Genomic DNA, 14,617 nt, shown 5'->3' with positions numbered 1-14,617 from the left:
ACTGGTACGTCCAGGGCCAGCCATATAACACCAGTACTAAAAGATCTCCATTGGCTGCCCATTCGCTTCCGGGCGCAATATAAGGTGTTGGTGATGACCTATAAAGCCCTAAATGGCTTGGGCCCAGGATACCTGAAGGACCGCCTCTCCCCATACATTCCGCCCCGCACCCTCAGAACATCTGGGCAGCAACTACTTAGGGTTCCCGGGGCGAGGCTTGTCTCCACTTCTCGGAGGACTTTCTCCATCGCCGCCCCGGCCCTTTGGAACACGCTGCCCATAGAGCTCCGCTCAGCTACCTCCCTGACCCAATTCAGACGGGACTTGAAGACCCACCTGTTTGTGTTAGCATTCCCTGAATAAGGTCCCATAGGGCCCCCCGCCGCACTGGCAATGGGATTGGCTAACCTGGGGGGCCTTTTTGCTCTGTTTTGTTTTTACGCTGTATGTAATTTTGTATAATTTTAATGTTTATTATTGTATTATTGTATTTTAACTGTTGTAAACCGCCCTGATCCGATGGAAGGGCGGTATATAAATAAAATTTTTATTATTTATTATTTATTATTATAACTTGAGAAGAAAATGTTCTAACAAGTAAAGAATCTGAATTAGCAAAAGGTAGAAACCATTATCACTGTTGAGACTGGTTTGGGGTTGGCAAAGTATGCTGTGTTTGCATGAGGGGCTTGTATGTATGTAACAAAGATCAGAACAATGAAGTGTTGGCCTAAACCAAAAACAAAACAGTTTGGTCTAGGAAAAAGTGTTCACTGAGTAACACATAAGAAAGTTTTAATATCTAAAATATTAAAATGATGCAGTAACAGCAATTTCCTGGCATCCAGATAAGCAGTGTGTAGACAAAGCAATACATTGGGCCAGAATGCATAAATGACAAGGAGTGTGTACACTTCCTAGATGCATACAATGTTATAAACACATCCATCCAAAGTGCATGGAAAATAAGAAGTATATGAAATATTTTGGAGATGGGACCCAAGTCTAAACCCAACACTTCTTTATGTTTTATATACACCTTATACACATAGCCTGAAGGTAATTTTATACACAATATTTTCCTAATTCTGTGCATGAAACAAAGTTTGCATACACTGAACCATCAGAAAGCAAAGGTGTCACTTTCTCAGCCACCCATGTGGACAATTGATTTTGGATTTCCAGTGTCATTCATTGCATTTTGATTTGGGCCCATTAAGATATCCCTTGTCTTGTGGATTCTGGATGTTGCTGTACTTTACTACATGGCCAACATATGTATATCCCAGATATAACTGCATATGCCTTATTGTCCCCCTCCCTTTTCCCTGACTCTTTTGAGAAAGCATCTTAATCTGCCACGCCACCTCAAAAAATAATGCCTGGCTTCCCTTATTCTCCTCCTGCCTTCTTCACAGGTATTGGCCTCACCTTCCACCAGTTCTGGAGGCCCTTCCAGGTGCAAACTCTATGGTCCTCCACCCAAGTTCTGAACATTTTCTGCCTCTCTAGCAATTAGGACCCTTGGAGGACTGAGTGGCCCAATCTCCTTATGCCTTTCCAGGCACCTGATGATGATGATGATTAATGTTTATTGTGATGTCCTGCCAGGACTGATTGAATCTCCCCCTGCATTTTCTTTCACATTGGTTCAGGCCATAGTATGTTTAGTGTAGGAAAAGTTCTTTGTATTAGTTGTGGGAGGAGCTGTAGGATCCTCTGCATTATTTCCAGGTTTGGTTTGCCCTTTCCCAGCATGCTCTGTTGTAGCTGGAAGCCTTTAGTTTGGAGCAGTCTTTTGGTGGCAAACAGGCAGAGAGCTGTCTTTTGGTGGCAAACAGGCCCAGGCAGCCGGAAAGGGCATTTCTTACACTTTAGCCAATTTAGTTACCAAGTTAGCCATTTTAGTAACCAATTTAGCCAAATTAGTTACCATCAGCAAGAAAATAGAGGAATTCAGGAGCTGAAAGACCCTGCACCAGCTCCATTGAGTGAGGAGAGCAAACCAACATCAGACCCAGAAAGATGACATCTGGAAGATTGCTGAAACTGTAAAGTATCTTTTATTTAGAGCTGGGGAGGAGAAAACTCTTTATTTTTGTCCTTTAAATTAAATTTCCCCCCTTTTGCAGCCAGAGTCCTCATGTGCATGGCACTTTACAGACATCATCAAAACAGCATATAATCTGCCAAAGTCATAAAATATAAACTGTACAAAATTAAGCAAGTTATGCAAATAAAATATAAACTGTAAAAACAACTAATACATATAATCAAATATAAAATTGTAAAACAATAAGATGCTTTTGTGGCACTTACAAGAGGACCCCCTTAAGCCCTGGATGATGGTTTATTTTTTGTTCTTGTTGGGTGTCACCAAGTCGTTTCTGATTTATGGCAAACCTATCATGGGGTTTTCTTGGCAAGTTTCTGCAAGGAGGGGGTTTGCCATTTACCTCCCCTGAGGCTGAGAGTGTGTGAGTTGCATTTGTTGGTGGTGGTGCCTGCCTTCAAGTCGTTTCCAACTTATGGCAACCCTAAGGCAAACTTATCATGGGTTTGATTCTATGATCCCTTGGCAAGTTTCTACAGAGGGGCTTTGTCATTGCCTTCCTCTGAGGCTGAGAGAGTGTGACTTCCTTTTGTTGGTGTTGTGTGTACCATGCCTTCAAGTCATTTCCAACTTATGCCAACCTTAAGGTGAACTTATAATGGGGTTCCTTGGCAAGTTTCTACAAAGAGGCTTTAATGTTACCTTCCTCTGCAGCTGAGGGAGTGTGACTTGCTGAAGGTCACCCAGTGGGTTGCAATGGCCGAGCTGGGATTCAAACCCTGGTCTCCAGAATCATAGTCCAACACTCGAACCACTACACCATGCTGGTTATCAGAGTGAAAACTGCAAAGGACGCTTATACCTTTAATAATAGGGAAATTTAGCAGGTGTTGCTTGTTACCCAATTGCATGAAAAGGTAAAGAAAAAGAGTATAAATATAAAGTGTGTGTGTGTGTGTGTAAAGTTACATAACAAATGCATGAAAACACTAAAATAATTATTCAGATTATCACTTCATAGTCCACACTATGCATAGTGCTTTGGGAGATGGCCCATAAGATATAAATCATTTGTTGAAAGGGGGGGGGGATGGCCCAAGGTCTCATTCAATTCTTTATTTAAACAGAAGCCAGACACATTTCACCTAGCAGGCTTCATTATTGGCTAATGTGAAACTTGTATTGTTCAATATTTCCTCCAAATGAAAGGCTGGGGTTTTGATTTTAAAAAACCTTACACAATCATAATATTCAAAATAAGTTGGGCCCTTGTCATCTGCTGGGATTTGGTTCCAGGATGTCTCATGGATACCAAAATCCATGGATGCTCAAGTTCTATTAAATACAATGGATAGTAAAATGGTGTCCCATATATATAACAGCAAAATCAAGGTTAGCTGATTTTTAAAAAATATTTTCAAGCTATGGATGCTTGAATGCTTGGATAAGGAGAGCCGACTGTATAGATATTTATCAGTTTCAATCTAATACTTACCTACACCGGAGGATTGATTTATACAAAATACCAATACTACTTCTCCTTCATTTGCCACAGCTTAATGCCAACACACTGAGGCTCCATTTATATAAGAATTCCAATCTAACCTCCATGCTTCTCATTTGTCATTAATTATGGTATCTTGAGTCAATCCGGTGTTGACTTACAGTTGAGGAGCCTGCAAAGATAACAGATCCTAATAGTGCCGCTCTATTCTGCTTTGGTCAGACCTTTTCTAGAATCCTGTGTCCAGCTCTGGAAGCCACAATTCAAGAAGAATATTGGCAAGTTGGAGCATGTTCAGAGAAGAACCTCAAAAATGGTGAAAGGTCTGGAAACCATGCCTTATGATGAGAGACTTAGGGAGCTGCGTATGTTTAGCCTGGAGAAGAGATGGTTAAGAGGGGACATGAGAGCCTTGTTTAAATATTTGAAGGGATGTCACATTGAGGCTGGAGCAAGCTTGTTTTCTGCTGCTCTAGAGTCTACTACATGGAGCAACGGATGCCAGCTACAGGAAAACTGTGAAATGCCTGCAACTATAACCACTCCCTCTTGGAACTATTCTTGCTAAATAATATCTAGGGGTAGCCGTGTTAGCCACATAGCAAATCCTATAACATCCAAACAATAATACCTTTATTGGACCAACTGAAATGTACAATTACATGTTGCAAGCTTTCGAAGTCACACTGGCTTCTTTATCAGGCAAACAGGAGGAAAAAAATTGAAGATGTTGGTCATAGGCCTGCATTTTCTGTTGCTGGTCTTAGTTCAGATGGTAGGGAAGGCTATCTGCAGGCTGGCACCTCCCTCTTTGGCCATGCAGTCACTGGGGCATTTTAAATGTTATTCAATAAAGTCAGTGTTCATTTGTTACAACAGAAGTCTCTGCCTGTGTGAATTCTAAACCATATAGGCACATAAAAAGACACTAACTAATGTATACTGAATTAATAAGAGGAAGACACTTAGGACCCTAGCCTTTATACATTTAGAGAGAGTGTAGTATAAAGAGTGGATACTGGGTAGGGGGTCACATTGACAAGGGCCCTTCTAATAAGTAAGAGGTAAAAGGTAACCTCAGGTTTAAAGAAGAAGTCTCTCATGACAATATGGCCATATCCTAACAGTGTCTCCCTGCCCAGGCCCTGAGATCCTCAGGAGGAGCACTTCTCAGTCCTACCACCTTCACAGGCACAACTAGTGGGAATGCAAGAGGGAATGCCTTCTCAGCAGCTGCCCCATAGCTCTGAAAATCCCTTTGCCATGGCAGAGGGAATGGCCTCTTCCTTGCTGTCCTTCCATCAGCAAGCAAGGATTTTTCTTATTGTGACAAACTTTTAGAAAGGGGCTTTTGAAGATGCTGAACTGCTTCCGTTGGACCTTTTTGGTGAATAATTTAAATTGTTTTAATACCATTAACAGTTTAATTCTGTTTTAACCTTGACTTCAGTGTGTGTGTGTGCTATGCTGTATTTGTTTTAAGATGGCCAGTGTGGCATAATGATTTGAGAGACTCTGGGGACCAGAGTTTGATTCCCAGCTTGGCCATGAAACCCACAGAGTGGCCTTGGGCAAGTCACACTCCCTCAGCTTAGCCTTAGAGGAAGGCAATAGCAAAGCTCCTCTGAACAAATCTTGCCAAGAGAACCCCAGGATAGGGTTGCCATAAGACAGGTACGACTTGAAGGCACACAACAGCAAAACTTGTTTTAAGTACTCAAATCGACGCAACCTTATGTTACAACTTGTTCACACACAAAGGGTTTTTGAAGCACCTTTGAGACTAATTGAAAGAAAGAAGCTGGTAGACTTGACATTGAGCCTGTTTCCTCAGATGCATCTAGTCTCTAGGAAGTTCAACATATTTTTCTTTACTTCTGCAAGGCCACCTTGACCTGGTTGTTTCATTTCGCCTAGGCATATTGTTACGTTTTGAATAAAAGCTTTTGCTGGAAAATGTTGAAATGCTTTGTGTGTAGTGTAGAAATCTATCCTCGTTCTTTCCACCTCTGGTACCATTTTTTTTTTTTTTTGTGAAAGAAGAAATCTTTAAAAACATCTTTGTTGACTGTATACCTGTACACATGAACCTTTTGAATGGGAGCAAGGAAACCTTATAGTACCCTTCCACATTACACACTTATAGCACTATAGCTGCCATGGCAACATCTTATGGAGCCCCAAGGTTTGTAGCCTGGGGAGGCGCTAGAGCCAGTATGTTGGTTGTGGTGTCAATGTTGGACTGAAAACCCCATTAAAGGTTTGCCTTCGGGTTGCCATAAGTCAGAAATGACTTGAGGGCACATACCAAGAAAGACTGCAGATCACAGGATTCACAGAATGGAATTATGGCAGTTAAACTGGAATCATAGTGCTATAATTCTCTTGTGTCCCCAGTAACAATTTATTTCAAAGTACCCTGACAGATTCTGATCCTAATAGGCTTCTCACTATTTGGAATAGTGTATCATGCTGAAGAGAACAGAGGTATTATAGTTCTCCCCACCGCTCCACCCCATTGCACTGTCAACACAGTTCTTAAAGGGGGGGAGATAAAAGTTAGATTCCAAAAGAAAAAAATACTGATTTCTTTGATTTAAACCTAATTTTTTTTCATATGAAAAAAACATTATCACACTGAATATCTAATTGCCCCCCCCCCCGAGACTGAGGCTGCATCTACACAGCACAATTAATGCAATTTGGTACTACCTAGAATCATAGAGTTGCAAGAGACCGCAAGGGCCATCCAGTCCAACCCCATTCTGTCCTGCAGGAACTCTCAGTCAAAGTATCCCTGACAGATGGTCATCCAGCCTCTGCTTAAAGACCTCCAAGGAAGGAGACTCCACTACACTCTGAGGAAGGAGTGTGTTCCACTGTCGAACAGCCCTTACTGTCAGGAGGTTCCTCCTAATGTTGAGGTGGAATCTGTTTTCCTGGAGCTTGCATCCATTGCTCCGGGTCCCAGTCTCTGTCTGAAACAGCAGAAAACAAGTTGCTCCCTCCTCATGGCACAATTCTATGGAAATCTGAGATTTGTAGTTTTGTGAGATGTTTACCCTTCTCTGTCAGAGAGCTCTGGTGCCACGAAAAACTACAAATCCCAGAATTCCATAGGATGGTGCCATAGTTAAAGCAGTAGCAAACTGCATTAATCCTGCAGTGTGGCAGCAGCCTAAGTCAGCTGCTGCCACATCTGAAGGTAACTAGAACTTTCCAGAAAACTGAGAGGTACTTCTAAACCAGTTTCTTTCTCCCTTCCTATCCCTTGAGGAACTCCTAAAATGGGACCGGAGTAACCTAGGCAATAATAATAATAATAATAATAATAATTATTATTATTATTATTATTATTATTATTCCCACCTCTCCCTGCGGATCGAATTATGATCTTGGCAAGTATCTGCGAAAAGAGCCTCCTACAAGCTGCCTACCCTCCATCAGAGCCATGGGGGGGGGGGGAATCCAAAAGTGCCTAGATGGCTCCAGAATACTCACTCCTCCGTCTCTGGGTTTCTCATTTTGTGTATTTCTGGTTGGACGTGTTAGATGAATTGGGACACATGCGCTCTTACGTGTGTCTCTGTAAAATGAACATGTGTGTTTTCTTATAAATCTGTGTGTGATTCTTGGGGGGAGAGAATGGATCAATTAAGGAAAGGACGGGGAAAGGAAAAGACTGACTTTTCACTAGGGGGTGCGAGGAGTGCAGACTACACCAGGTGACACCCTGTTTTTCATTTTTCAATTTTTTTCTTTTAATTGTGCTAGTTGTTTACATCACAGTTATTGCCATTATATTCACTGACATATGAGAATTATAACTGATGAGTAACATTAGTACAAAAAACATTTCTAAGGCTTCTGTGTGGTGTGGTATAGGAGGTGGTCAATGGGGGGTGACACCATGAGTTACCGCACCCATGACACCAACTCTAGAGATGCCACTGGCTCTACTCACTGCAGGCTATAGGCCCACCTGTGGGCAGTATGCAGATCTGGAGTTCCAAGGTTCATTCACACTTGTCATCCCTCCAGATATGCAGATTTGACTCTTGCAGATTTTATTATTCATAGATTGTATTAGTATGTTCTCTCTAGGAATATCTAAGTCCTCCAGTGCAACTCTATGGTCAACTTTAACCAAAGGTTGCACTGAAGGACCTGGAGATTCCTAGAGAGAACAATCCACTAGGTATTTGTAGCTCCTCCAGCACAATTTTATGGACAAATCTGGCAGATGTTGACCACAGAGTTGCACTGGAGGACCTAAGGTATTCTCTCAGATAAAAAGTGGCCCGTTCCGCACAGGCGGAAAGTACGTGCACGGCACGTACTAGGGTTAGAAAGGGGCGTCCAGAAAGGACGCCCCTAACCCTAGTACACAGTGAGCATGTACAAAATGATGGCGCCCATTCTACATGGGCGCTGCCATTTTGACATAGCGAACGCTTAGCGTCCGCACATCGCACCATGGAAATGACACGAGTGTGCCATTGGCACCTTGCGGCGTCATTTCTGCAGCACAAAAGGAAGCCCCCTTTTGGGGCTTCTTTTTCGGCCGCCGGGAAGCCTCGCCGTGTGGAGGCTGAGGCTTCCCGACGGCGGAAACGGAGGCGCCGGCAGACTGCCCTCTTTGGGCAGTCTGTAAAGCACCAGTGTTTTTGTTATTTGTGGTTTTTCCACATTCACAGGGGTCCTGTGCCCCTAACCCCAGCGAATGTGCAGGGACCACTGTACATAATGATACAGGGTGACCAAATGTCATGACTGAAAAGGAAGACAAGGCACATGCAACATGTGGGACATTCAAGAAAAATGTAGAGCATTTCAAACTAAAAGCTAAAAACACTAAGATAAATATAAATTCATATTTCTTGGTCATACTCAAAATGGCAGACATTCTGGAATTCCTCCTGGACAGACTGAAGTATAGAACATGTCCAGGAAATGTAGGATGTCTGGTCACCCTGTAATTATAGCACTATGATTCCACATTCTATGGTGTCCTGAGAGTTGTAGTTTTGTGAGACAATAGGGCTCTTGGGATGAGAATTAGAAGTACCCCTCTGGAAACTGCAAATCCCAGAATTCCATAGGTGGAATCATGGGAGTTATTGTGGAATTCTACAACTACAACTATAAAGGTATAGCATGAAAAAGCCCCTAAATCCCAGTGTGCCAGTTCTAACCAATACACTACACAGCACACTTTTTTGTCTACATTCACCCAAAGAACCCTGGTGGTGCAGTGGTTAAATGCTGGTACTGCAGACATAATATTGTAAGTTCGATCCTAGAGGACAGCTCCAAGGTCCACTCAGCCTGAAGGTCGCTAAAATGAGTACCCAACCTGTTGGGGGCAATTGGCTTGCACTTTGTAAACCACTTAGGGAGTGATAGTTCACTGATAAGCGGTATAGAAATTTACTTGCTATTGCTATATTGCTATGAAGAGTTGGCTTCTCCGCAAAGGAACAAATGGAGATTAACATATTCATATTCTTAACATATTCAGAGGCCTCTCAGGATGCTTTATTACTGACTCAGGAATGGCCAGTCTTCAATAAAGAAAATGTAAATGGGAGTCTCAAGATGCATTACGTCTCAGCAGATGCTTCAGCTCTCTCAACAGATGTTAAAATAATGTAAATTAAGGGTGTAGTGGTTTGAATCTGGGAGACCAGGGTTCAAATCCCCACTCAGACATGGAAACCCACTAAGTGAACTTGGGCAAGTCCCGCTCTCTCAGCCTCAAAGGAAGGCAGTAGCAAACCCCATCTGAACAAATTTTGCAACAAAAAAGAAAGCCCATAATGGGTTTGCCTTATGGTTGCCATAATTCAGAGACAACCTAAAATTACACAACAACAAAGACACATAATACTATTTCATTTTTATCAGTCCACTCTGTTGATGTTTATTTTCCATAGATGTGTATCTATTTTTTATGGAAACTTAGGCCTAAAACCTTCTGGTTTCATACATTAACTACAGGATGCACAAGACCTTTCTACTACATTGGCACACTAATTTTAAGAATACACACTTTAAAATGTAATCATTAAGAATTAAAGATAAATGGTTGGAGCATTGGAGCTTTGGAGACCAGGGCTCAATTCCCAGCTCAGCAATTAAACCCACTGGGTGACTTTGGGCAAGTCACATACTCTCAGCTTCAGGGGAAGGCAATAGCAAACCTTCTCTGAACCAATCTTACCAAGGAAACCCCATGATAGGGACACCTTATGGTTGCTATAAGTCAGAAACAACTTCAAGGCACACAACGACAGAACCTACTCCCAGCATGGTTACATATTATTTTGTCTAGTGAATGCTACCACAACATCGAAAACACTTACTGGTTGCTTAGCTCTAATACAACTTTGTGGTCTCCCTTCCTATTAGTGAACTGACAATATTCTGTTCTTCACTGGCAAGGTTGGAGTGGAGAACATACAACCTTTCAGATTTTGTTGATCTTCCATCAGCCGCAGGCAGCACAGCCAATGGTGAAGGATCATGGGAACTGTAGTTCCAGAACAGATGAGAGACCCCATCTCAGGGTTATTGTAACACACCACTACTCAATCCCACTGCTCCTTTCTTCAACCCTTGGATCAACCCCAATTCTAATTTTTCATTTGCTAAACATACTATGTCCAAATTTACAAATTATTCTTATCTGAAAGTGGGATAAAGGTCAGAAAACTGAACCCACAGTGATAGAATTCAAAGATATAGCTGTGTTAGTCTGTAGCATCAGTATGTAGAGAGATCTTGTAGCACCTTTGAGATTAACTAAAGAACAAAATTGGCAGCATGAGCTTTTGTAGGCAGAAGTCTACTTCCTCAGATGCATTGGTGTCTACGAAAACTCATGCTGCCAACTTCTTTAGTCAGTCTCAAAGGTGCTACAAGATCAGATCCCCACAAGATTGAGATGTTGTTCCCACACCCAAGAAATGGATAAATTACTGCTGACTGTGTGGCACTTCCCCTGTGTGGCCTCATTCCAGACAGGAAAGTTTCAGCACCTAAGTTTCAGAGTCTAGACTCCAAAGCAGCAAAACCATACCCAGTTGGCAGACAGATATGGACAGGAGTATCAAGGAACAGAGTAAACATATAGGCCCAGGGTCAGAAAAATGGAATTATCTGGCATGCCAAGCAAGTGGGAGCCAAAGACAAAGTAAAACAAAAGTCCAGGTCCTGGCCCAGGCAAATCAAAACAAGTGAGAAGTCTGATCAGCAAAGGATTGGTAGATAAAGTCCACCTAAAGATGTTGCTTCCACTGCTTTTCTAGTGTCTTATAAAGCTTCATCCAAAGGCCAGCTGCAGTATCTCCAAATGAGAACATCCCTGAAGACCAGTGTTATATAAATATTTGATGCACTTTAAGGTTTTAAATCTTGAATTACGTCTTGGGTGATCTGCAGCAACAAAAGATATTTAAAGGAGGTTGTTGGTAAAGAAAAGGTTAAGAACCACTGCTCCAGTGTATAAGATGAATGCAGTTATGCTGATATCCTTGAGGTGAAAATGGATGTGCAGACAGAATACTGGGATAAGAGAGCCATTAATTTGACCCAACACTGCTCTTCATAGCTTCACATGCTGTTCTGGTTTAGAAACCACACCATATTAACACTGGGCACTGACAGTTACTGAGGGTCAGTACTTACTTTAGCAACTGGGTCCGTGTCTGATGTAACCTCTTCCAGTGAGGGCATCAGACCAAAAGGACAGGTACAGAGCTTCAGAGGATTCCTGAATTTGTTTTTGTCTCAGGAGCTTCAAGTGGCCTTGATGGTTTGTAGGGCTTTTGGACAGCTTCAGTTATCAACAGTGGATCTGCTGTGGATTGCCACACCATGTATTATTCAATGGCAGTGTATGCATGGACATGCTGATACGTTTGTGTGCAGTCACCACCACTGAATAATATGGAGCATAAACATCCACTTTTTCCCCCCATCTGTGGATGTAGGATCAAACTGCTGCAGATGGGAATGGTCCACTATATACAGATTCACCCTTAGAACTCAGATGTTGAGTAAAGATCCTTGGAGGGGGGGGGAATCAGATAATTATAGAGTTGGAACAGACCACAAAGCTCATCCAGTCCAACCCCCTGCCATGCAGGAACTCACACTCAAAGCATCCTCAACAGATGGCCATCCAGCCTCTGTTTAAAGACCTCCAAAGAAAGAGGCTCCATCACTCTCCAAGGAAGTGTCTTCCAGTGTCAAACAGCTCTTACTGTCAAGCAACACTCTACACCATTATTTAGCTTCTCCTAAATATGGGCTTTTTGATGAGGAATATGGTTCTTCAAATCACACTAAAGTTCATTCCCTGAAGTTCATTCAATCAATGCATGAGTTATCTGATGTCTATGGAGGTTCTTATTCATCCTGAATATCCTTCCACATTTCATATACCGATATGGTTCCTCATCTATGTTTAGTTTTTTTGATCTATAGAAAGGTGTTTACTTTCACTGCTCTTTCAGTATTTCATGGATTTAGTGGGTTTCTTTCTTGTGCGGGTTCTTTGAGGTGTGTGTATTCTTTGATGTTTAGAAAGACTTCCACTATCAATAAAGCTCTTACCACACTTCATACAGTGATATGGTTTCTCTCCAGTGTGGGTTCTTTGATGGACAGTAAGACTTCCACTATAACGAAAGCTCTTTCCACACTCTGTGCATTTATATGGTTTCTCTCCTGTATGGATTCTTTCATGGGCAGTAAGAGCTCCCTTATTCCTGAAGCTCTTTCCACAGTATGTGCATTTAAATGGTTTCTCTCCTGTGTGGGTTCTTAGATGAGATGAAAGGTGTTGGTTTTGTCTGAAACTCTTTCCACATTCTACACATTTATATGGCTTATCTCCTGTGTGGATTCTTTGATGCAAAGAAAGATGTTGACTTATACTGAAACTCTTCCCACAGTCTATGCATTTATATGTTTTCTCTCCTGTATGTGTTCTCCGATGTTTAGTAAGACTTCCACTATCCCTAAAACTCTTACCACATTCTGTGCATTTAAAGGATTTCTCTCCTGTATGGATTCTTTTATGTATGGAAAGGTTAGTCGTGTATCTGAAGCTCTTTCCACACTCAGTGCACTTATATGGTCTCTCTCCTGTATGGCTTCGTAGGTGTGAGGATAGTTGTTGCCTCAGTGGGAATCTCTTTCCACATTCTTTACATATATATGGCTTCTCTCCTGTGTGGGTTTTTTGATGTATAGTATACTTTCCTCTTTCACTGAAGCTCCTTCCACACTCCATGCATTTATATGGTTTCTCTCCTGTGTGGGTTCTTTCATGGATAGTAAGACTTTCCCTGTAACCGAAGCTCTTTCCACACTCCATGCACTGATACGGTTTTTCTCCTGTGTGGACTCTTTGATGGACAGTAAGATTTGTACAATATCTAAAGCTCTTTCCACAGTTCATGCATTTATATGGTTTCTCTTCTGTGTGGGTTCTTTGATGCCTACTAAGACTTCCACTATCACCGAAGCTTTTTCCACACTCCATGCATTTATATGGTTTTTGTCCTGTGTGGATTCTTTGATGTACTGTAAGAGATGAACTTTCACTGAAACTTTTTCCACACTCCATGCATTTATATGGTTTCTCTCCTGTATGGATTCTTTGATGTAGAACAAGTTTTGAATTTTCACTAAAGCTCTTTCCACACTCTTTGCAGTTATATGGTTTTTCTCCAGTATGTGTTCTTAGGTGTTTGTGAAGATGCTGACTCCCAGTGAATCTCTTTCCACATACCTTACATATATATGGTTTCTCTCCTGTGTGTGTTCTTTGATGTAAAACGCGTTGTTGACTACCACTGAAGCACTTTCCGCATTCCATACATTTATATGGTTTCTCTCCTGTATGGGTTCTCTGATGCTTAGTCAGAGATCCCTGGTCACTGAAGCTCTTTCCACAAGTCATGCATTTATATGGTTTCTCTCCTGTGTGGATTCTTTTATGGATAGTAAGATTTTCATTTTGACTGAAGCTCTTTCCACACTCCATGCATTTATATGGTTTTTCCCCTGTATGGATTCTTTGATGTGAAATAAGATGGGAACTTTGACTAAAGCTCTTTCCACACTCCATGCATTTATATGGTTTTTCCCCTGTGTGGATTCTTTGATGTACATTACATTTTTCATTTGTAGTGAAGCTCTTTCCACACTCCATGCATTTATATGGCTTCTCTCCTGTATGGGTTCTTAGATGTGTGGTAAGGTGTGGCCGTTGACGGAAGCTCTTCCCACACTCCATGCATTTATATTGTTTATCTCCTGTGTTGTTTGTTTGAGGTGAGGAAGGCTTTTGACTTTGACTGAAACTCTTTCCACACTCCATATGTTTATGTGGTTTCTGCCTCTGAGAGCAGTAAGATGAGTAAGAATTTTTGTTACTCAAGCTCTTTGTACACTGCATGCATTTACAGGGTGTATTTTCTCTTTGTGCTCTCTGATTTGAGGCGAAATTTTGACATCAGCTGAAACTTCCAAACTTCATGCATTTACATGATTTCTTCCCTGTTCAGGTTCTATAATGTCTCTTTAGTGTTCATTAATGGTTTAATATCTTCCCACACAATGGGCTTTTCCCCCTTTTCTTTCTTTTGTTATCCTGTGGTATCAGGGGTTCATGGAGATGAATGGTTTACCACGTTCCATTTTGGTCCTCTTTGTTTCCCAAGGATCTTGACACCTTGCTTATTTCCACAGATGGCTCTGCTTATTTCTTATTGTCCTTTCCATCTCCTGTTTGGGGAAGGAAACAGAACGTGAAATATATAGCCATGAGCACTTAAAAAAATACAGTAAGTTTAATTTGGATTAGTTTAACACAGTTTCACTTATCCACAACAAGCTGTAGATTCCTCTTGGTGCGCACACTGCTTGCACTCTCTCATGTTTGCCTGATATCTCTCATGTTTGCCTGATATCTCACTGAGTAGTATTCTACCTGTCAGTTGCATTTGCATGCTGCCCTGTTTAACCTGTGGCCCAAGTGTACCACA

At 41.7% G+C, this 14,617-nt stretch overlaps 1 protein-coding gene across 1 annotated transcript in view; it reads right to left on the bottom strand.

The window, feature by feature from the left end:
- Window positions 1-9,548: 9,548 nt before the first annotated feature.
- The window catches only part of LOC149320763 (uncharacterized), a 48,664-nt gene continuing 43,595 nt past the window's right edge, over window positions 9,549-14,617 (bottom strand). Inside the window, exon 11 of the mRNA XM_089506559.1 lies at window positions 9,549-13,864. Coding sequence (XP_089362685.1) covers window positions 12,073-13,864 — 1,792 coding nt within the window. The 3' untranslated portion in view covers window positions 9,549-12,072. The remainder of the gene's footprint in view (window positions 13,865-14,617) is intronic.

Source organism: Sceloporus occidentalis, unplaced genomic scaffold (genome assembly GCF_023333645.1).
Source record: "Sceloporus occidentalis isolate IW3139 unplaced genomic scaffold, rSceOcc1.0.p SCAF_1, whole genome shotgun sequence".
NCBI lineage: Eukaryota > Metazoa > Chordata > Lepidosauria > Squamata > Phrynosomatidae > Sceloporus > Sceloporus occidentalis.
This window is presented reverse-complemented; position numbering and strand designations above follow the sequence as displayed.